The 24867-nt window shown below is 42.1% G+C and overlaps 1 protein-coding gene across 1 annotated transcript; it reads right to left on the bottom strand.

Annotated features, from left to right (window-relative positions):
* Window positions 1–2252: 2252 nt before the first annotated feature.
* On the bottom strand, window positions 2253–21440 carry il12rb2 (interleukin 12 receptor, beta 2a). The gene is made up of 16 exons (XM_049588251.1): window positions 21287–21440; window positions 20840–20968; window positions 18838–19098; window positions 17214–17337; window positions 16947–17137; window positions 16416–16558; window positions 13546–13684; window positions 10683–10756; window positions 9914–10124; window positions 9580–9777; window positions 9392–9493; window positions 6518–6664; window positions 6251–6382; window positions 4427–4523; window positions 4145–4232; window positions 2253–4060 (listed from the first exon to the last, which is right to left on the bottom strand). The coding sequence occupies exons 2-16, from the start codon at window positions 20904–20906 to the stop codon at window positions 3599–3601; spliced, it is 2436 nt and encodes an 811-aa protein (XP_049444208.1). The 5' UTR covers window positions 20907–20968; window positions 21287–21440; the 3' UTR covers window positions 2253–3598.
* Between the last annotated feature and the right edge of the window lie 3427 nt (window positions 21441–24867).

The raw sequence follows: 24867 nt of genomic DNA, 5'->3' as shown, positions 1-24867 counted from the left end.
TACTGAAGCAAGCTTGTTAAATGGTCTCCTGCTCCAAGCTCGACTCGAAGGTCTGGATCCAGAGACGCGATCGGTTTACACGCACAAAATATTCTGGTTTTTGCCCGTATTCTGAAAGAAAACACCCCCACAATACTCCTGTAAACTAGGAGTGGCTATAGATAATGGAGATGAATATTCCATTCATACTTTTTAGATGCAGCTGTGCATAATTCAGTCAACATGTCCTAACGTGTCGTTTTTCATGTCAACACAAACCAGGTGACCTGTTTAGCGGTTTTGATTCTTTGTGCCAAAATTAGATTTTTATTAAGTTTTCTATTGGTGGCGGTATCACTCTACAGTGAACACAGCCTCTTAACCACCCTGAAAATGTCAGCAATGCGGTTTTTGGGCGTATCCCAAAATGTAATAGTCTTTAAAAATGTTTAAAAGTAGGTGTGTTGCATCTTATATCGCAGCCCCAGCTTTACAAACTGTTGAATTGGTTTGCACACTACGCACTGTAGACAGGTTACAAACTGCAGTAAGAACTTAAACTGGGACGCATTTTCTGAAAGCGCTATACACGTCCAGAGAATGATCCTAAAATCTTTAAATGGAAAATACTACATTTGGAAGAAAGCCTACTTCAAAATACCTATCTAACAAAATATGCTGTTTACACGACCCTCAACAACTTTAGAATTTTGTCATCTGGAATAATACTGAGTAACAAAGTGCATGTGAGGATTCTACTGACCTGTTGTCACTGGTCAGAATCGTTTCATCTCAGGTCTCTATTTCTACTGGTTTTATAACAGTGAGATTGTTTACACACTAAACACATGATTTTAGCTTCATTTTAACTTGTGCAAAGTTAATTTTAGTCCACAGTGATGTTTTTTATGCTCTAAATCAATAACTGCAGCTTATAAGTGAAACTTAAAAGTAAAATAATCCACCCTGTTAATCAGCTTTAGTTACAAATGCAACATTTCAGACAGACAGACGTCATCAGTCATGAACTACTTTTCCACTCTTTACTTCAGCAGCAGAAACAGTCTGGTGTTACTTTAAAGTGTTTATGTGACACACTCATCATCCAACTAAATGGCAAATCATACTCTATACTAACGCCAAATATAACGTAGAGATACCCACATGTAATTTAAGTACGGTGAACTGTGAATTTCTGGATTGCATTTTCAGTGTTTCAACATTTTCTCACTTTGAAGCATTTTTCTGTTGTTATAGCGCCACCCAGTTGCCAATTAGAGTTAAATTTCTCCAGTCACCTTGAGGCGTCCTGTTCTACATATCTACCAAGTTTAGTAAAAATCCATATGGCGGTTAGGCCTAGATAAGAAATGAGCTCTCTAGCGCCCCCATTTTGTTTGATGGGCTCAATAATGGAGGGGTCCCCTCAGATTATGTGTGCTCATATGCCTACAAAGTTGCGTGGTGATGGGTGAAACCCTTGAGATGTTCTACACCTTTATGTGATGAGCCACGCCCTCCACAATATTCATTGCCTTATAGAAGCTCAGTTTTAGGAAGTTTTCCAACTTTTGCCAAGAGGGAACTTTAGATATTGCTCCCTAGATTATGTTCACCCAGTTTCATGCAGATCGCTCAAACTTCCTAGGAAGAGATCCATTTGAAGTGTTTTTCAAAAAATTCAAAATGGTGGAAAATCTATATAAGCGGAAGTTATGGGTTCTTGAGGCAAATGTGTTCCTCATGAGGAGAGGCATCTCTGTGCAAAGTTTCATGTCTCTACCACATACGGGGCATGAGATATGCCCATTCAAAGTTTGACATTTCAATGGGTTGCTATAGCGCCCCCCTTTGGCCAATTGATGTAATATTGCTTCATTGGCATCCTCCCATGACCCTCTACCACTGTGCCAAATTTCACATGGATTGACCAAGTCAGTGAGGAGAAAAACATGGAACACACACACACACACAGAGTTTTCGTCATTATATAGTGAGATATGAAGCAGCCTCCTTCATTAGTGCTTTTGATGATGTCGCTCGTAATCAACACCCCCGCCTCTTTCACATGAACACACTTGCGGCTGGACAGGAAAACTCAGTTGACTGAACTAGTTGATAACAGCTTTGTTGCACGGTTTATTCAGACGGCCGATGTGACAGGTTAGTCAGTCCAGATGATGAAAAGATATCCTGGCTAAGCTGTACAGGCCTCAGGTCAGTCAGTTTACCCTGTTTCAGACCAGCAGCTCATACAAGAGACAGATAATCAATCAGAGATTAAATCACTTTATTTGCACATTAAAATGAACAAATCATTCTCATTACAGCTGCGTGACTAAATGAAGCAATTACAGCGACCAAAGAAAAATACTATACATAGAATGTTTTTGCAACGACATTTTTTACAGGCATTTATGGTCCCAGAGGATGAACCCTACTTTGGTGATTGAAATCAAATCAAGCTTGTAATTCTAACACACATCTTTGTGCAAAGCAGAGTCGGAAAGTGTTTTTCTGAGTTCAGCTGATGCAACATAGATTATTTAACACTATGTACAAAAAACAATATACAGCACAGCAGCGTCCCTGTGCCCACATACCTGAGATGCATCAGTGCAAATATAGTAAAAACAATCCCCTGATTTTTCTACCTGTGTATCTGTCGCCACCAGCAGGTTGTCATTTTTGGTTTAAAGATAATTTGCAAACAGCTTCTGCGTGGAATAAGGTGATATGTGGAACATTCAAGCTCAACTGCAGGATGACTTGGTGATCATGTGGCGCCATCATCAGCTCAAAATGTAAACTTACGGCCAGATAGCTCCAAAACGTTGCTGTGCTTTGCAGTGTGAGCTCTAACCGACACAATGTAGCATGCTAACACGCTAAACCAAGAGGATTATACCTCCTCAGCATCAGCATGTTAGCATTTAGCTGTGTCCAGTCTCACAGAGCTGCTAGCATGGCTGCAAACACTTGTTTTCAGATATTTAAAAATGCAGATAAGAGTGTTAGAATTGATTTATCTTGAGTCTGATCTTCAGCAAAATAGTAACTAACCCACTAACAAACGTACCTTTCTCCTGTTTTAGATGAGCTAAGACTGAGGTAGCATAGATGCACGCTATGATAAGAGTATGCATGACGTTTGATATGTTACAGTACGAAAAAAACAGCTGCAAATAATAAAATGAATGAGAGCTGAATTCAATTTAGCGGCTTGAGTTTCAGGGTCCTGGTACTGGCCAATGAGTGCTGCCAGCATATGGATGTCTTTTTCAAACCGTTCGCTTTAGACAGGCAGAAATGACAATATCTGATCTGATACTCTGTCGTGCAAACTGTACTGTGTTCATTTCGCTCATGGCATTAGTGTGTCCGACGCTGCTCTGAAGAGAAGACAATTGTAATGCATGAAATAAGTATTTTTCCAGTCAGAAATGATCACTGCACAGCTGCTCTGGACGACTTCAGCCAGAGCTTTTTGTTACAGTTTTCAGTGAGGAAGGAGGTAGTTGGTGTTGAAAGAAAGCGGGATCCAGTCGCCACCTCCGGCCACTGCGTCCTGTCTTCACCAAACCTCGTCTCATCAAAGAGTTCTGGTTTCAGGTGAACACTAACTGTCCTGTAAGAAGTCACTGCAGTCAATTCTGACCGCGTTCAGAGTCAACTTCCCCTCAAACCGCAGTGGCTCTACGAAGATGTTGTGACTGGGGAAGAAATCCAGCATTTCTTCAAACTCGTCCTCCTCCTCCTCATTCTCCTCGTCTATATTTCCCGGGCCGTGTGATGAGATGTAGTCCACGGTCGTGTTGGTGTCCAGAGAGGTCTGCGTGTGGTCGGAGCTGTCTGAGTCGTGGGAGAAGCTCTTGATGTAGGTGGTCAGAGGGTAGAGCAGTGTGGCCGGCTCTGCTGCGGGGCTCAGGCTGGTTTGTGAGGGCAGCTGCGAGGAGGTGCCCATAGATGTGCATTTGTCACTGTTCTGCTTGGGCACCTCCTCCACCTCCACCAAGATGGGCTCTTGCTCCTCTTCGGTTACAGTGGAGTTGCTCAGCTGCAGCTGGAGGTTCATCTTGCCCTGTTTTGAGGAGAGATACAGGATTAAACTCCGAACAGTGAGTTGTAACTTACAGTTGTTTGTATCTGATCCACATTACATTACCTTCTCCTGGGTACACTCTTTGGCCCACTTGCTGTTTGCAGGATCTGGCACATTATCGAGCATGAGGCACTGGAAATACACCCAGAACCTGGGGGGGGGGGGGGGGTTATAGCATGGCAGGTTTAATGGCAGTGTAATTATGTATTTTTATTGCTGCAACATTTCTGTGACAACAATGGTTATGTGTTTCTGCACAACTGTAAATGAACAAACAATAAAAGCTTTGAGTTTGTGAGTTGCTTTCACTGATAAATCCACATGGAGCTGCTGTTGGTGTCCTACCTTTCCTTCACCGCAGAACAGTGGCACAAACACACCAGAATCATCGCGATCGGGGCGGCGACTGCACACACGATCACAGGGGACAGTTGGGTCTCCTCTGCAAAAGTGACAGTGAAAAAAAGAGATCTAAGATGCAGCATATACATTTGGCACCTCTGCTGCAAAAAGGCTGCTGAAAGGAATAAACCAGGCAAAACAACTGTATTAAGCTGTAAATATAAGTGTTTTTATTAAATTGTTTGACAGATAGAGTTGTCATTGTCATGACTTTCAGGTGGGGTGAGGACATTTTGAGATCCAACTCCTCAGGATAACTTTTTAGGAATTTAACAGCTAAACTGACCATTTTAAAGCATTTTGAAACAAAGATCCTCGATCAGTAGTTCTAAAAAAAATCTGGACGACATACTATACTATGACTTTTTTTGTGATATTTGGACGACATACTATACTATAACGTCATAGTATAGTATGTCGTCATAATATCATAAAAACGTCATAGTATAGTATGTCGTCAAAAATCATGAAAAAACGTCATAGTATAGTATGTCGTCATAATATCATAAAAAACGTCATAGTATAGTATATCGTCAAAAATAATGAAAAAACGTCATAGTATAGTATGTCGTCATAATATCATAAAAAACGTCATAGTATAGTATATCGTCAAAAATAATGAAAAAACATCATAGTATAGTATATCGTCAAAAATAATGAAAAAACGTCATAGTTTGAATGTTGTCAAAAATAATGAAAAAACATCATAGTATAGTATGTCGTCAAAAATCATGAAAAAATGTCATAGTATAGCGTGTCGTCATAATATCATAAAAAACGTCATAGTATAGTATGTCGTCAAAAATAATGAAAAAACGTCATAGTATAGTATGTCATCCAAATATCATAAAAAACGTCATAGTATAGTATGTCGTCAAAAATAATGAAAAAACGTCATATAGTATGTTCTCAAAATATCATTAAAAAATGTCATAGTATAGTATGACATTTTTTTATGACATTAGGACAACATGTTATACTATGACGTTTTTTATGATATTTGGACGACATACTTTAATATGACATTTTTCGGGATGTTTTTATGACATACTACACGATGACTTTTAAGGTAATTCCTCCTGTTCATACTGGCCTTTCAGAAATCCCTTGTTAATGTTCAATGAGGAGCAAAATATCCAGGCCTTGTCTTGTCTTGAGCACCACCAGCTGAGTGACACTGAGTTTAATTCTCTACAAGAGAGGGCAGCCACCTCTACAGCTGATCACCCCAACAATCAGCAACTCACACCAAAACACCTAGGCTGATAGACAGCACTGCAGGAGAACTGTCCCTTTAATATTATTAAATACTAAGTCAGCTGTATTGTAAGAAATTCTGCTGGAGTCTTGAAAAAAAAATAAACAGAACTAGTTTCATCTCTGTTAAATAAATAACTTGACATTTTGGGAAATACAGTTGTTCATTTCTTGCAGAGCTAGATGAGAATTTTGATGCCATTTTGGCTACAGGCAGCAGCCGGTTAGCCTAGCTTAGCATACAGACTGGAAACTGGGGGAAACCACTAACCTGGCCGACACAATGTCCCTACCAACGCCTCTAAAGTTCATATACTTATACATCATATCTTGTTTGTTCAGTCTGAAGAAAATTGAAGTGTAAAAGCAGGTTATGTCCTCGACTATTTCTACTGTGCTGTACAGAGATCAGAGTGTGATTGATCTTCTCACGTAACTCTTGGCAAGAAAAGAAAATAAGCATCCAAAATGTCGAACTATTGTTTTAAAGAGACTTGGAAAGCTGCTCACGCTGGATGAAGAACTTGACGTTTGGACTTGCAGTTCCTTCTCCTTCAGCAGTTGAAGCAGTCATCCACAGGCTGTAGACACCTGGAGACAGGTCTTTGATTACATGCCTCCTCTGTGATGCTGGTATAGAGTCTGAAACACACAGTCATGTACACACAGCAGAGGCTGAAGTTACTCATGTATCTGTTACCCAAAGAGTACACGCTACACAGACCATGCCATCATCTCAGTGTACAACAAATTTCAATAAAGCTAAATGGTTCTTACAAGCCTGCTGGTATCCGCCGTCGTTTTCTAAATAGATGGTATACTTGGTGACACAACCTCCACGCTGACCCCTGGGAATATCGTTCCAGGTCACTGTCACCTCGTTTCCCTCAACAGTCTCTTGGACCGATGGAACAACTGCTGGAACTGCAAACAACAAGTAAAGCCCAAAAAGACTCAACAGGATGGATGACGAAGGAATATTTGAAACAATTCCTGAACTATTGCATCAAGACTGTTAAAGGAATACTTCACCCATCATATGATTGATGGAACATGCAAACCACCAACACTCCTTGAAATTGATCTAAAAGATCCACATTCCCATAAAAACAAATGACCTCTTTGACAGTAATATACTGTAGACCAGTGGTTCATTTTGAATGGACCACAAGTGACTCGTGAATGTGTCAAGTTTGCAAAAAAGACACTTTACTTTAAGAACAGTGAATTTCCAGCACAGAGCTTTTATTTTGTAGTGCTGTTTCCTGCTGTAGAGTGAGTGACTAACGGAAAGATACTTGACAGAGACAGAAAACTAGCTAGACAACATGAGCAAACGCAAGGATGATGCTGAATGTATTAAACTGTGTGGACCTTGAACTAATGACTAAATCTGGACCCTGTGGCCACACCAGTTGGGAACCACTGCTGTAGACTATATATGTGCACCATGATAAACCAATCAGAGAGAAGTGCAGAGGGGAACTTTGCATGTGGGAATTCATTCATTCATTCATTTTCTATAACTGCTTATCCTGTTAGGGGTCGCAGGTATGCTGGAGCCTATCCCAGCTGACACTGGGTGAGAGGCAGGGTTCATCCTGGACAGGTCACCAGACTATCACAGGGCTGACACATAGGCCTCTAGTTTCACAGACTGAGCGAGGCAGGGGCGCAGCGCACCTGCGCTTCGCCAACTGGGTGTGGCCAGGCGGATTTTGTAAGTTTGGCACACTGTGCGCCTGGCGCAGCTACTCCTCTTTCCCACCTCCGTCCCTCCTACCGGCGCAAGTCGGAAAGAGGGAGGAGAGAAGGCGTGGAGTGGGTTTTACACACATCACACCAATCAAATGAGCCCCTCTCCTCGCCCTTAAATGTAGCCCACGTGTTCCCTTTCACTTTTCTAAGATGACAGATGCTGAATATATACTCCCTATCTGATGCTGTGGCTGTTTGTGGTTGGCTGAGAGGGATGTGAACTCATTAGTTTGCAGCTGTGTTAATCAAATCAGGTTGGGTTTCCATTACGCGTGCCAAACGTGCCAAACGGTGCCAATCCCCTTTGATCTGACATCAGATGTGACGGGACAGTCGATATAGAGATACATTTATGTGCTGATTGCAGATAGTTGCATTGAACAGTGTTTTTGTGGGTATTTATTGCATCGTTAATGTGCCTGACATTCTGGAAACCTGCCTGTGAGGTTTTGGTGACGTGTGCGCACTGTCCGCCGGTCAGCCAAACTTCGGCTTACACCGGCTGCGCTCCGCCTGCGCTGACAGTAGACCTGGTTTCAGCTGGCGAGCTTTTAGCGCACCTTCGGCGAAGCCTTTTGGCACGAAACTGTCACTGTGCCAAGCTGGATCTGTCGACACCTCCCCCTGCTGCGCCGCCACACCCATCTCAGCGCACCTCGGTCTGCCAAACTACCAAACTGAGCGCGCCTCGGGTTGCGCTGCTCAAAACTAGCTCTGCACGGGGTTCGTCACCCTGCGCCGCCCTGCACCACCCTGCGCCGCGCCAGGAAACTAGAGCCCATAGAGACAGACAACCATTCACACTCACATTCACACCTACGGACAATTTAGAGTCACCAATTAACCTGCATGTCTTTGGACTGATGGAGGAAGCACCCAGAAAAAACCCATGTTGACATGGGGAGAAGATGCAAACTCCACACAGAAGGCCCATGAGGCCCCACCCCATCTCACTGTGAGGCGACAATGCAAACCACTGCAGCACCGTGCCTTGTGGGAACTCTAAGTAGCTAAAATCCACTTCACCATCTTCATTCAACACTTCTTCTTTGCACAGGCAGTTATATCCTGCAGTTGTGGTCCTGACCAGTCTTGGAAAATAATTCTGTCCTCTTTGTCTGAGACCGAAGGACTGAGAAAAAATGAGGTAGAGACTGTGACCAGACCTTCAAAAGGTGGTCACAAGATCACGACTGATCTTGAGGACTACAACACCGCTCAGTACTTCCCAAAAACATTTTCTCAAAAACCTTACTATTTAAAAGAACTTCTGCAAAACAGTCTCATGCCCGTTAAAACTCTGCTCAGTGGAACACACGCACAGAGTTCAAATGCACATGCCTGCCACGTGCACTACTCATTTGCACAAGTGTTTTAAACAGCAAGGTTTCAGCTAATAAAGTCTGAGCATACGGCTGGGGAAATGAGACCTCGGTTATACTGTACACGATGTGTGAGAGTTTGGTAACAGATGTTTGCTGTAGGGAGCAGAGCTGAAACAAAGGACACTGACAACAACATTCACCTACATTAGGTGATGAGCATTACTACTTTTCAACAACAACAACTATTTTTTGCCTTTGCTCACTGAAAACACTTCTATCTTGTATATTTGTGTATTTTACCAGTTATTTAATACTCCATTGTTCTAAAACTGGCCCCAGTGTGTCACCCTGACCCGAGGGCCCCACTAGCTTTCAGGTTGGTACTGGTTTTGAATCATTCAAATTGTGGTGACTGTACTTAGTGTTACTGTAACTTGGAGCATTATTTGGCACAAGAATTTCCTTCGGGATAAATAAAGTTCCATTGAATTGAATTCAGTGTATCACAGGATAAGTGACTGATACACAAATGGTGATTTTCTGTATGAGGTCTTCCTATAGATCTTACCTGACTGCAGAGTGTTGACACCTGTAAACCTGGTCCTGCTCACTGAGCTCCCGTTATAGAGAACATGCACTGCTCCCTCATAGCACTCAAAAGGTTTAATATCTGCATAAAGACAGATGGTGATTTTCAGTACAACAGTGAGCAACAGGAGGTGGAAAAAGTATTTACTGTAACTGTACGTGTCCCACCTGTAACAACAGTATGGTTGTCATTTCTGCCCAGCCTGACCCATCTGAGCTCCTCCAGCTTGTGGCCCTCTGGGTACCACTCCACCACATACACTGCGTCAAGCGGTGCAGTGTCAGGCTTCCTCCAGGAGATGGTGACACTTTGGCTGTCTGCAGTTACCTGCACATCCTGAGGGGGCTCGAACTGCATTACATTCACTGCAAGAGAGAATCATCCAGACACCGACTTCACCCTCAGTGCTACTGATGCATCTCATATTTGTCTGTAACCTTTTGACAACATTACGTCATTACACAAGCATTCAGACAAAGTTTGCTCTTTGTTTTTTTTTACCTTTTGTGTGATGGGCTGTAATTCTGGCTGGAGGTGACGGCCCTTTGGAGTTACACGCCCACACTGTGACTTCACAGTCGACACAGAACGGGACTGAATAATTCCTGGTGTTGGCACTAATGTTAGTGATGAAGATCAGTCCAAAGCTTTGGCTGTCAACTCTCACTTTGTACTCTATGATTTTCCCTCTAGCGATGGAAACGTTCAGCTCCTGCAGTCACAGAGATGTTTTAAAGTGAGTGATTGAGTTTGACACTATGTATTGACCTCTGGTGAAGAACATGAGCAGTAACGTGGACGACTGGCTCTAGGATACTCAAAATCAACACACTGAGAGAACAGCACGAAGGACACATCATTTCTGTTCAGCTCCTCTTTTCTTGTAAACTGAAACTGCAGTGTCTGCCGTCAGGTTTCACTTATCTCTTGCTGTCTTTACGTGACATTAAATGAGTGTATGTGTGTGTCTGTGGAGGGTAGGGATGTGTGAGTGTGTGTGTGTGTGAGTGTGTGAGGGTGTCACACCTCAGAAGCGGTCAAGGGATGACCTTTAATTTGTGCAGGAAGTAGTAGTGAAGCAGGAAGATCAGAATGTGTTACTATGGCAACAACACCGCACGCCCACGCAGAGTGAGAATGGGGAGAGGGAACACGTGGGCTACAAACTTTCAAACACACGAAACTGTACGACAGTGTTACGTGTACTATCCTTTGCAGTCATTCAGAATTCAAACTACTGGAAAGCTTTCACTTTTGATTTAAAACTTACCTTCCAATAAACTCTCAGGGATTTAAAGTCAGAGAGGGGTTCAGCACACCACACATCCAACTCTTTGGCTGGAACTGAAACAATAAAATAATCAATCACTGGACATAATCCTGAAATCATACATTAGACAGTCCCTCCAGGATGTTTTTGCAGCCTGAAATGAAGCTTTTCCAAAGATTGTGATGCAAGTTGCAACGTTTATAGGCTTTTTTTCTTGCAATGAAAATGTGGGGGAAAGTGAAAATTGCAAAAATAGTAGTGATGCTGTCATAGATATGAAAGTGATTGGACAATATTGCGAGCATGTGCAGAATTCGGAGACTGGCTGCATTTGCGCTAATTGTTGCAGTCACAGCATCATAACATCCTGGAGGGACTGAGGAGACATTAAACCTCTTATTACTTGACTTAACAGACACAAATTGGGTGTTGTTGTTTTTTATCAATGAATGAGTGAAAAGACATGCTTAAAGAATCCTTTACAAGTGACGGACAACCAGTCTGCAGCTCTGTTACATTTCCTATATGAGTTCCAGTGTGACGGCGATGAGTAATACTTCCAAGAAGCCTTGTGCTATCTGCGTTTCGTTACCTTTGAATGAACGTTGCTGTGAAATCTACACAGCAAGTGGGTTCTTGTCCACATAGTCTGCTATGTTGTTTCTAGAGCAGCCCAGAACGGACAAACCAACCACTCTAGATAGGGCGCTTCTGGCTTTTGCGTCAGCCACCATAGATCCCCTACATGCAATTTGCAACCTCACCACTAGATGGCACTAATTCTACACACTGGACCTTTAAACATAATAATAAAAAAAATGGGAATCAAATACAAGTACTTGAAGGTAGCTTGATAAACATCCATGACAGTGAACAAATCGTTGTTGCTCATATTGTCAGAGTTACTGATGTGTGTGCAGAACGCTTCCCTGCTGGTGAGTTTTGGGAAAACTGAGACCTAAATATTAGTTACACAGCTGCAATGCAAGAAACGACATAGTTCACCTCCAAATGTTGCAGAAATACTGGATGTCGCAGGGTAACCCTGATGTTCTGTTTGAGGAGCCCGACTGTGAAGTCTGGTTAGATATAACTGAAGTTCATACACTCTATGGATGTGATTAGAATTGACTGTACTTTTCAGTCAGCACTACCTTCAAATTAATCTATTAGGGTTTCTGTTATTGGGGTTTTACAACAGTGTATTCATAAGAGGCCACACAGGGAGTCAAACCTCTCTGGGGTCTCAGTGACCCTAAACATACAGTAAGTAACATCAAATTAAATCCGCAAAGAGAGAAATCTTTACTTCATCAGTCCATCCATTTTCAACTGCTTATCTGAAGCTTATCTATCACAGAGGCAGCAGGCTGATCAAAGCACTCCAGACGTCCCTCTCCTCAGCAACACTTTCCAGCTCCTCCTGGAGGACCCCGAGGCGTTCCCAGGCCAGATGAGATATATAATCCCTCCAGTGTGTTCTGGGTCTGCCCCGGGGCCTCCTACCAGTGGGACGTGCCCAGAACACCTCTAACGGGAGGCGCCCAGGAGGATTCAATCAGATGTTGAACCACCTCAACATGAAGGAGCAGCGGCTCTACTCCGAGCTCCCTCCAGATGTCTGACTCCTCCCCCTATCTCTAAGGCTGAGCCCAGACACCCTACAGAGGAAACTCATTTCAGACGCTTGTATCTGTGACCTCATTCTTTCAGTCACTACCCAGAGCTCGTGACCATGGGTGAGGGTTGGGACGTAGATGGACCAGGAAATCTAAACCTTCGCCTTCTGGCTCAGCTCCCTGTTCACCACGATGGTCCTGCCAATCCATCTCACGCTCCGTTCTACCCTCACTCGTAAACAATATTTGAACTCCCTCACTTCAATATTTCTTCATACACATTTGGTTTTAAGGAAAAATGTATTTAAAGTAAACAGTTAACTGATGCAGTTATTGTTCTCAGTTCTACACATACAGCAGCACAATAACAATAAACAGCTAAAAGCCTATTTAAAAAACAACAACAAAGGGTGAAGATTTGAAATCAGCACCTGCTCACAACTGCACGTCAATTGAAGGATGTTATTACTTTCACAAGACATCTAATTGTTTATTGTGGTACATCAGCTTCCTCAATTATGTTTCAAATCTCTGTGAGGTGTTCCCATACTGTCCTGGACGAAACCAGCGGCTGACTAAAAGATCAGAAGTCACGTGTGTGGCTTTGACACTATTGTGCTTATCCAGGATAATGAGGAAGACAGACATACAAGTGTCATTCACATGTTCAGTGCACTGAAGAAAATGTGAATACCCTTTACCAAGACTATCTCCTCAGCTATCGCTACTCTGACGTCCGCTGCTGCTAGTTGTTCGTGGAAAGATGATGATTTGTCACTGCTGCACATTCATATCATGTAAACCTGGTAGACCTTCGTATCTTCACACCATCAGTATTACAATATTTGCTATGAAGCATCACTACCGTCAGTTTTCTTCACTCTGGCTGGACGTTAAACTCAAGTACAGTTAACTTATAATATATTGTTCTAATCTCAGCAGGAGCTACTGTGCGTACTGTGTGTTATCTGTTTAATGAATGGATGTTTCAGTGGCTTGTATGTATCCTGCAGACGGTCAGCGGTGAGCTGATAACTGCCTCAAAAAACCAAAAAGAAAGGCAACATTACTGTGTCATCTGATAGCTTTCAGAGATTAGACACCACAGATACTCCCTTCAGATCTATCTGTGTGCATGTAGACAGAATCAGTGATGTGTTCACTCAGGAAGTGCAAAAATACACTAAGTCAGGTTCTTTGAACAGCCCTCAGTAGCTGCAGGTTAATGCAGGAGGTTTGCTTACCTTCCTCTTGAGTCCAGCTGGAAATGTTTGCGCTCCACTGACTCCACAGGCCGGTGCTGAATTTGGATCTGGCTCTGAAATGGTACAACGTGTAGGGCTCCAGAGAGGAACTAACCTGGACCACACTCATCTGCACACCCTGTAAGCCAAATTTAGAATAATTTAAGTCATTTTAATTGATTTAAACCTGCTTAAACAAAGATGTCTGCCTGGCTTAAAGTGCCATGTATGATCAGACTGTAAGAACACCCGATAAAGCACAAGTTTCACAAATTTCAGCTTCTTTTTGGGAGTTGTGCAACACTGTGCACATCATCCTGACACTCATATCTCCGTTTCATTTTGAATCAGCAGAGGACCTGTGAGGTCATATCACGCAGTGTCTGTTATGTCTTCAAAGGGCTTGGGGTTCAAGGTTTAGGGTGAGCTTTGCTGTCTCCCTGGCAGAAATTTGTTTTGCAGCCAGTGTACATATAAACAGAACACAAAACACCACATCTATGACACACTAACACAATCAATCATAGAGTTAAAGCAGGGAAATGGAATTTCACACCAAATAGGTGACATATGTACAAGAGTGCAAATGTGACAGTGTGCAAGGGAAGTACAAAGACTGCAGCCTGGGTGTGTTTTGCTGTTAAACACATTCAGATGACTGAGACTTGAAATCCTTTGGTCCTCCCAACAACGTCCTGAGAGGAAAAGCTTCAACTCATCCAGGAGTGAAAGGTCCTAGCAGTTCAATGGAGCCTTCGCCCTTATAAGGACCTGCCTTTCATAAATGTCCAAGAGTGTGACCTTACTCCTCTCTGAAATCTGACTCACCATTTTAACAAGACTTCTACGGCTGTTACTGGACAGTAAAGATTTCCAAACCATGCAACAACAGGTCTACAAAAGGTTAAAACAAATTAGATCAAATTAATCTCGGAGGAAATGTTACAAGAATTCCCCAGGAAAAAGTCTTTGTTGGATGTTTTTAGAGGTTGCGTCAACATATGTGAAACACAGTTTAGAGAAGCAGACAGGAAGACTGGCACAGAAGCTAAATTATGTACTGTTGACGACAGGGGGCAACTGCAAAATCTACTCCGGGGTTTTCGGACCTAATTGTATTGCGGAGTTTTGCACAGCGGCGACCGGATCTTTGCTCTCAAACCACAAAAAAAATGTGATGGCACAACAGTCTCCTTCAGTACATTATTCTATGCTTTCTTTTGATTTTCACATTGGCTACTCATCCTGTTTAATTTGTCTTCTGATTAAATCGGATCCGTTGAAACAAGCTGTAGGAAGCTTCTGCAAGTAACTGGTTGCTGGCAGACACTCTGTGCTGCAATAAAATGGTTAATCAGCAGTGTTGAGTAGTGATGCGCGGGTCGACCCGTAACCCGCGGGACCCGCAAATGGACCTGCGGGTCGGGCAGCAGTGATCCTCTGTTAAATCGGTCTGTAAATGATATCTTGACATTATTGGCTATTACTGTCATGGCATCCGAAGGTACTGATGCGTTGAGCAGGTGACAGTCCGCGGTCGTTTTCAAAACACACTTGTGTCACGCACTCCAAAAGAAACTTGTTGAAACTTTAAACAATAATTTATTGTACAAAACGGGGGAAACAAACGTTGACAAAAACGGTTTCATAATTCATATTAAATTCAAAAGATAACGAAAAAACAGCTACAAGTTAGAGGGAATAGTGATAAAGTGGTAAAACTTGGCATTGATCCACAGCCTCAGACGGATGCACTAAAGCCTCCCGTGCGCACAAGCTCCGTTGGGAGGCGATACTATATTTTCACATTTTTAACAATGCAATTTAAAAGTTTTGATTTTTATTGATAACCTACATTTACCAACAACAAAAAGACTACATTTAGCACCAAAAAATATGTTTAAAAAAAATTTAATTAAAAAAAAAAAGTAATAAAAAAAACGAATATCTAATACCAAACTTTCATAACGAATACCTACCCATAGAAACGAATATTCAAATATCCGAATATTTGGGTACAGCCCAGTTCTGTGAGGTAAAGTTACTGTTTTTGTCAAAGGAGTCAGGTGGCTTTGAAGAGAGCGTAGTGTGGCAGCTAAGCTTAAACTTAAAGCCACTGAGGGGCTGCGTAGACAGGCTACTTACTAACTGATGCACTCGCCTGACCAAACCGATTGCTGCTCATTGAGTGACAACAAAGAGTCCACCTTGTCTCCTTCTTTGGTGCATAATGTATTTCTCTTGAATGTAAACATGCAAACATCTGTGAATCTCTGTCCATAAAACATTCAAAGGTACAGATTTTCACCATCACACTGAGCAGCGTAGGCTACACCTGACTTGATGTGGCCCAGCGTTGCAGTCGAAAAACTGTGTGTGCTTCTCCGTCTAGCAACACTATACTGACCTATACTGACCGACACACATGACAGAGTAGTGACCCCCTACAGGACAAATTAGCAACCCACACACATTTTACACCAGGGATGGCTTCTATGCATAGATGACGACTTCCCGTCAGAAAGGCTGTCTGACGCTAAGGTAAAGCATTTAGAATATTTATAATATAGCGTACACGTAAACTGATATTAATTTTTTTAGGTGACTAAAATACATTTTGCTGCTGCCCCCATTGCTTAGCTTCTATGGCAGTAATCCTGTCTGCTTCTCCAAACTGGGGGCTGGCTGAACTCATCTACAGTAGGTAGACTATAGGACTGACTATAGACAAATACCTCCTAAAACGCCACCTTAAAATCCTAACAATCATTTTAAGTTTCCTTCTGCAATACATCTCGCATATATTCAAGTGCAAGGCGGTTCCCAAATGTTTGAAATCTGCATCTATCTGAAGAGTTAAGACTTCTTACTGAGTATGGAGAAGATGTCCACGCCTGAGCCTCTGCTCTGTGTTGGATCTCCAGGTACTGAGTCCTCATGGATTGCTCCACTTTGATGTTGCAGTCTCGAGAAGAGCACTCCGGTTGGCCAAGAACAGGAGTCGATGGCATCGCTGCCAAGAGTAGTCAGATAAAATAAAGACAAAAAAACTTGAGCAGATGTCACAGGACAGGCTGCAAAAGGCACACAAGATGACTTTCTGACATATTTGTGCTGTAAAAGCAGTGATTGAAAAGATAATTCAACTGCATCATTACTGGCTGGCACGGGTAGTCATCATTTAGGAGAAGGGAGGATGGAGGGAGATAATCAACCATGATAAAAATAAAGATTAGAGCATGAAAGGACATATCTCACTGCAAAGCTGCGTTCAAGTTCCAGTCACAGTATCACTGTGGTTTCATTTAATCTAATGAAACGCAACTCGCTCTCTGTGCAGAAGTTGCCATGCATCCAATCACACACGTGACTGGGTGACTGATAACGTGCTGCCGTCTTACCAATGTCACTGAGTGTGTAGTTGATGGTGATGGACTCTGCAGTGCCGAGCGGATTTTCGGCTCGGACCCACACAGAGATCAGCGGGACAGAGCTGGACACGTCGAAACTAGCTGACAGTGAATCAGTTCCCTTACTGGAGGCTTTGTACCACACTGGTTCATCTGTGCCGTTTCTAGATGCAGTTCTCACCCTGAAACAAACAAAGCCAAGTTTCATTTGACAGTAGATACAAACAATGCATGATTGTTTTGTTGTTGAAAACTCACCCCAGCACTGAACTATTCCTCAGGAAAGTATCTCGTCCTCTGTTCCAAGTGCAGAGCACGACTCCCTTATCTTTATCTTTGACCTTGTAGATGCATGAAATGTTTTTAGGGCGCTCTGGAAGATCTGAAGGACAAAGAAAACAAAGAATTAAATGAAAGATACTGAGCAGGGCTTAAGGCTTAAAAACATTTGAAACTGCAGTAGAACACAAGTCCAACACATCACTGTAGGAATATCCAGTTAGGAAGTCAAATGTTAGGAAGTCATATTATCATTGAAATCTTGTAATCTGCAATTGCATTGCATAACCAGATTCAGTCATTTCAGAAGAAGTATTTAATGTTGTGTGCATGTTTCATGTTAGGGAACTCTTGTACAATTGCATTGCATAACCAGATTCAGTCATTTCAGAAGAAGTATTTAATGTTGTGTGCATGTTTCATGTTAGGGAACTGGTATGCTGCATGTGTCAAAAACATGACAGGTTTGTTTTTAGTCACCAATAGCAGCAGCTCTGTGGTCACAACTTATCACAACTAGCTCTGACACTTTGTTGTACGCAGCCTCAACATGTGAACAATGTGTACTCCAAGTTTAGAAGAGAAGGCAGAACTAACTCTGCCTCTTTTATTAACGGCTCTTGTAGCTTAAGAAGTTACAGTCATGCCTAAAGATGTGAAAGTCTCATCTTGAAACACCATTTACTGGTGTCATACACTCCTCCTCTGGTATTAAAGGCTTGGACAGTCATGTAGTTTGAGGAACAATAGTCTGTCATCAGAACACAATTGTACATTTCTGCAAACCAGGGATATGTTACATTTGTACATCATATATGTATCAGATCAACGTCTCTGGAGTGACTTAGTTCTGATTACATGTATATGAGCCCTGGAGGTGGTGGATGGCAGACCACTGTTGAGACCAACAAACAACAAAAATGGGTTATTTTTAGCAAGACATCAACAGCATTTCCAGCTGCAATTGTGACATCAAAAGCAGGTGTTTTTAGACAGACATCAGTGGCATTTCCAGGCGCGGTTGTGCCACCCAAAATGGGTCATTTTAAGATATTTGCAGCATTTCCAGCAGCAACTGTGCCACTAAAAGCAGGTGCTTTTTAGCAAGACATGATGGCATCTCCAGCAGCAACTGTGCAATGAAAGGCAGGTGTTTGTAGCAAGACTTGGCAGCATTTCCAGCTGTAATTATGCTCCCAAAAGTAAGTGTTCTTTAGTGAGACACTGGTGCTATTTCCAGCTGCAATTGTGCCATGGAAAGCAGTTGTTGTTAGCGACATATCGACAGCATTTCTAGCCATGATTGTGCCACCAAAAGAGAGTGTTTTTAAACAAGACAACAGCGACATTTAAAGTGGAGATTGTGCCATCAAAGGCAGGTACTTTTAACTCAAATGTGATCTTTTCATAACCACAACCAAGTTGATTTGTGCCAAAACATAATCACACGTTAAAAAAACATCACGAAACGTAGCAACATATCAGCCACTAACGTACAAATGTTACATGTCCGTGGTTTTCAGAAACCTGCAATGCCAAAATTTTTTTGTGGGATTACGTTTCAGACAGGGACGCTCTTCCTGCTCTTTGGTTTCATACTCACATCCAGCTGAGATGTCCAGTCCACAGGGGTCCAGAGCAGGAGGGCAGTTACAGTGACAGCTGAAAGTTCTGTTCTTGGTTATGTTTAACACATTAAAATAAATAGTTGTGGAATTTAACACTTTGTGGCTCTGTAGTGTGGGCGGATGGTTGCTGTACATGGATCCCCTGCACTTGCAGTTAAAGGTGCAGTACACGTTAAAAGTGGAGCCTCGCTGCACCACAGGTCCAGCGCTGGACCAGATGGCACAGGATTTCTCACCTAAAAAGCAGAAATGATGACTTACATAAACTGCATGTTCATATCATCTGGTTATCTAAATGTAAGACAGTCACTGATCATGCATTTGTTGAATTTGGAGCAGATGAGGAAACGTTCATGAAACAATTCATCCTCATACAGATGCACAATTTTACAAACATCATGGACAAAACGTAACATAACACCAACAAGTGTCACATTCAACACAAACACATGGTCAGAATCTGGAAATGTCGGAGAGCCTTTTTGTGTGTGTAGGGGAGACTGGGTGTGGTTGTAACACTTTTTGTTCAAGCACTTTTAGATTGCTGAATTTTAAGCTCTGTTTACACCACACCCTTTCAGTACAGTACGTCTGGAACCAACAGTAACCCTTCAGACATGGTACCTGTCGGAGTCCAAAGCACAAGCCTGCAGCCACAGTCAAGGAACCACTTAAGACATCCTCTTACTGCACACTGAGGACTCCTTGGCTGCTGTGATCACCCACATGGGGCAGTTGTGGTGATCTTTCTCTGAGGTTTTGTACTTCTTTGCAGTTTCTGCTCAGTGTTACATTCTTTGGGTAAGACCTCACTGTCTTCCTGTGCCTCACCTCAACTGATGCAGATTTTTGTGCACATTTAATCAGTGTTTCCCTCTAACTCTCCTGGAATGCTAAAAAAAAAAAAAGGAGTCAGACAGATGCTGTCACAGCCATCCTCGCTCCTGTCAGCCATGGCTTAGCTGGCTGTAGCAGCAGGGTGGTTTGAAATGGGCAAAGATGAAATGCCTCACAAAGATCAATGAATCAAAATATAGACCTGGTCTAAAAATATTACGTTCATTACTGAAACTAAGTGTTTTGGCTGTAAAATGTACACACACCTACACAGTTTGGAAATTTCATATGCATGACTCTCAGATCATCCCTTCTGGTGAAAGTGGTGCTGTTATAACCACACCCGGTCTCCCCTATATCCACTATCTAAAATTTATCTCCAAATAACACAAAGAATATTTTATTAAATTCTTCTAATTCCTCTTTGAATGAGCTGTATGGTTTTATCTTTTTGCTGTGTTTGTATATGTTGCTGGATTGTAAAACACTTTGTGCTGCATGCTGTGCATGAATACAAATAAAGTTAAATCATTTATTCAACAAAAACAAATTAAATTACAATTTAATAATAAAGCCCAATATCACAAATCACAGTTTGCCTCAGGCGGCTTTACAACATCCCTCCGTCCTTGGAAAAACTCTCCAAAAAAAAAACAAACCTTTAACAGGAAAAAAGTGTTGGAAGAAGTACTCTGATCTTTTACTTGAGTAAAAATAACAAACCTACACTGTAAAAAAAATCTGCTACAAGTAAAAGTCCTGCATTCATGATTCTACTGAAGTTACAGTACAAAAGTACTAGTAACATATACTGACTCTTCAATGACCCATTAAAGAATCATATATATCATATTGCTCTATGCACTGCTGGATGGCTTCACCTACAATAATATATAATAACCTGTTAATTTATTATTGAGTATCAACCTAAATCTACAAAGCAAGTCATTATTAGAGGTTTTATATTAAATATAGTGGAGTAAAAACTTCAATATTTGCCTCTGAAATGTGTTGAAGTATCAACTATCTGGAATGCTCAAGTACAGAACAAGTACTTCAAAAGTGTAGCTAAGTACTTGAGTAAATGTACTTAGTTACATAGCACCATTGATTATTTAAATGTGCTACAGCTGATCTTACCTGTGCACAGCTGCAGGGCCAGCACAGTCACAGTGAGGATGGACCATGTTTGGGACATTGTCGCCATGAGTCATCAGTAACTGTCTTCTTCATATGTCTGTCACATTGCCGCAGGAGCTGCTAGCTGACCTTAACACGAGGAAAAACACACAGATGCATGAGGTTAAATATGTTTCTGGGTGCAGAGGTCTCAAATGGATCGAGGAATGATGATTATTCTAATGATCAAAAGTTTTTATCTGGAAAACCAGTCGGTTTTTCATGATTTCTTTTATGAATTTCCGCCCTGGTTGCTGGCGCTAATGTTCTCGATTGATATTGTATTTATATGAAACTATAAAAACATTTTAAACAGAGATCAAGTCATCGATACAGCGACATATATGCGAGCTGCGTGTCGGGCAAAAATGACGGAAATCTAAACAGGGAAAACAAGGTCACACTCACCAAGACTTCACATCCCAGCATCATGTGAAGCTTTATTGTCCTCTGAGCCTTTTGGAAGTCCTCATGAAGTCCTCCTGACATCTTTAATCAGAGCACAGGATCCACACTGAGCTGACGGCGGAGGCTCCGGGCTGACTGACTGACTGACTGCCGCCTCTGGTGCGCACTGACGCACTGAAGTCTTAAACTAAGTCACAGTTCATCAGTGAAGCCTGACACACACACACACACACACACACACACACACATTCACAGGGGCGTAAACATAGACAGTGCGGTTGTGGGGGGCATAGGGAGAGAAGACCGTCCAACAGGTTGTTGGCCAAAGAACAGGCTCAGAAATACAATAGAAATACACCCTCATGTTCAAAGAAGAACTCATGTTAAATTAAAAAACGGTAGGGAAAACCCATCTCCATCATGGTGTATTTATTTTCTAATTGTCAAAGTGTCAGTCTCAGTAATACGGTCATTATACACCGATCAGCCAGAACATTCAAAGCACTGACAGGTGAAGTGAATAACTTTTATTAGCCTATTTTCTTCCAATGCATTGTTCTGCTGGGAAACCTTCGCTTCTGTCACTCATGGCAACAGTACTCCCGAGTGGCCCCCCAGCAGGATAATGCACCATGCCACACCATAAAAACTGTTTCGAAATGTCCTGTGGAGCGTGACAAAAAGCTCAAGGTGTCGACCTGGCGTCTAAATTTCCCAGGTCCCAGTCTGCTCAAGGATTCTTGTGATGTGCCGGTACCCCAGATGTACCCTAATCCAAGGTTTAGTTTAGTTTTATTTGCACATAATGTTAAAAAACAGACTGTATAAAATTTACAAGATTAAAAAGGAAACGTGCCGGAGAGGTTAGAAGCCACTAAAGGCTTATCAAAGAACCTCCCCTCAATTCAATCATACAATAAGGATAAGAAATAAACAAAACAAAACAGCAACAAACAAAAAGGGGGAAGGAAAGCAGAAGGAGAAGAAAGAGGAGGAAAACAAAATCATCAGTTATTCACTTCACCTGTCAGCGGTTTGAATGTTGTGGCTGATCGGTGTGTGTGGAACAAAGTCAAATACATTTGTAATATTAAGTTTTATAAATACACTAAATTAGTTTCAGTTGTTATTATCTGACACACAGGATTTGTTTCTGCCTCTTGCTGTCAGGTATGTTTTCTGTGTTTAATTGAACTGAAGTGAATCTAATTCACCTCTTTTGCTGTTGTGCTCCATGGGAGAGGGGCTCGAGTTACATGGTTGTAAGTGACAGAAGATTTTGTTTTTACCTCTTGCTGTCACTGCTGTCAGGAATAAACGGCGATCGCCTCCAAAGATATTCACAGTCTGGGCCTCATAACAACACAATGTAGACAAAATTAGAGTCCATCAGTTACATCTATTCTACAACCAAATAATATATATACTTTACATAAACTATAAAACAACAAAAAAATTTTTTTTCTCATTTCTGGTATTTTTGTCATACGATTTGCACCGATGATTGCTGGGTAACGTGTATGTTGCTCTTGTCTAATGTCAAGTCGTAGCTGGTTCATGGGTGCACCATATTAACGTGCACTGGGGCCTGGCCTGACCACCATACACCACTGCACACGGAGGCTCCAGTGCTTCAATGCACATTTGAGATAGGCTGCACGTGACATTTTACGCAACTTTATACCTCTCTACATCTCAGAGGCAAATATTGTACTTTAACATCAGCACCGTCTTAAACATCTGCAGCAGTAAAATGCAACATACACATTGATGCAGAGGTCATATTTCTGAAATATCTTAGAAAACAGGATGGTAAAAAAAACCTGCTGAGATGAGTATTCTCTGACCATAATCAATAGGATGCATCATAAATCAAATCAGAACACTATTCCCCAATTTAAACTATTTATTTCCTTGTTCATTTTCCAATGAAAGTCAGAGCCCTCGTCCATTTTTGAAAAAAATCCTGAGTAAAAGCTTTAACTCTTTCAAGTGATATTTTGACATGTATAAGCAATTTAACATCTCATGTTTACTTTAGAAGCAGTTTAAACACAACTTGTGTATTTTAACAGTATGATTAATCGATTGAAACATGCCTTGTGCTTCCTCCTTGCCTCACTGTCAGCCGTGTTTGTTAAAAGGGGGCATGGCTCCACTGCAGTCCACCTGAGATGATGTGGAACACTATGACTGGCTTATAGACATTCAGCCAAATAGGTCTGTGCATTCAGGTGGAACCAGGTGACAGAAATCATAGATCTACATATCCTAGAAAAGTTATACCCATTGGATTGGACGGAGGATCTGAACAGGTTACATTTAAACATTTTACTGCTAACACTTACATACTTTAATCATAGCTATAGAAGTCTTAAATTAACTCAAGCAAGTCCATTTGCCCACGATATAGCACTTAAGATTACCATGATCTGGAAGCCCACACAGAGAGCCTAAGGTGGAGAGAGCTAACCTCTGCCTTTCCATGCGCATATGAGGTAAGCCTGAGGCAGAGAGAGCTAACCTCTGCCCTTCCATGCGCATGTGAGGTAAGCCCGAGACACAGAGAGCTAACCTCTGCCCTTCCATGCGCCTACATGAAAAGCTTAAAGCAGGGAGAGCAGCAGCAAAGACCCCCCGGGAACAGAACAGAGCAGCATCAGTGACAAATAGAAATGAAAGCATGAAAAGGAGGAGCTGGAGTGGAGGCAGGTTGCAAAGCAGCTTGCAGAGGAAGCAGCAACAGTAGGCAGGCCAGAGCAGTTTAAATAAGACGCCCTGAATGAGGTTTGCCAATTGGTTGCATAAAAAGCAGTCATGTGATCTATCAGCTGACTCCCTCCATCAATCAGCTGCTCCATCAGTTGACTGGGCTGTTTGAGATCAGCTGATGTAGCTGGGATGTGAGCTGAGCTTGACTTCGTGTCCTGCCTGAACTAACGCCATGGTCAGTTCTCTAGCTTCTGTGGTATGCAGCCCACTAAAATGCGCAGTAGTGTTTTTCCTGCTGGCTCCACCTACAAGCTCCCACTCAGCTTGTAGACTTCACATTAAGATGATGTCACAGATTTTTAAAGTACTTACAAATATAAAACCTCCACGGATCAAAAATTCAGAGTCATAACTGACCTTGTTTGCAGTTCGAGGTATCCTGTCAACAGTTTTACAGACATCTCTTTTATAATCACAGTCTATGGGGAAAGTGCTTTGTGGGCCATCTGGCCACTGGTAAAAATTGACTGCAAGGCTCCATATCCCAGGGTTGCCAACTCTCATGCATCTGGCGTGTGACACACGCATTCACCTTCCATCTCACAGTCTCACTCTGCCCAACCAATTCTCATGCCAGCGACGAACGCTGGAAAAAAGACTGGCAGCTGAGTATTTTAAATTAATTTCAAACAGCCAGTGCGCCAGGTGGGCGGAGTTGAAGTTTGCAGCCAGACTTCAGAGAGTAGAGAGGAGAGGAGAGGGGCAGACTCCGCCTGACCGGTGTACTGGTTGAGTGAAATAGAGTGCAGCCAAATGTTTCTGTGGAAAACTACTCTCTGATTGGTCCATATTTGCGCTTTGATTGGGCA

The sequence above is a fragment of the Epinephelus fuscoguttatus genome, linkage group LG10, assembly GCF_011397635.1.
Source record: "Epinephelus fuscoguttatus linkage group LG10, E.fuscoguttatus.final_Chr_v1".
In the NCBI taxonomy this organism is placed as follows: Eukaryota; Metazoa; Chordata; class Actinopteri; order Perciformes; family Serranidae; genus Epinephelus; species Epinephelus fuscoguttatus.
Note: the sequence above shows the minus strand (reverse complement) of the source record. Positions and strands in the feature narration are given on the sequence as shown.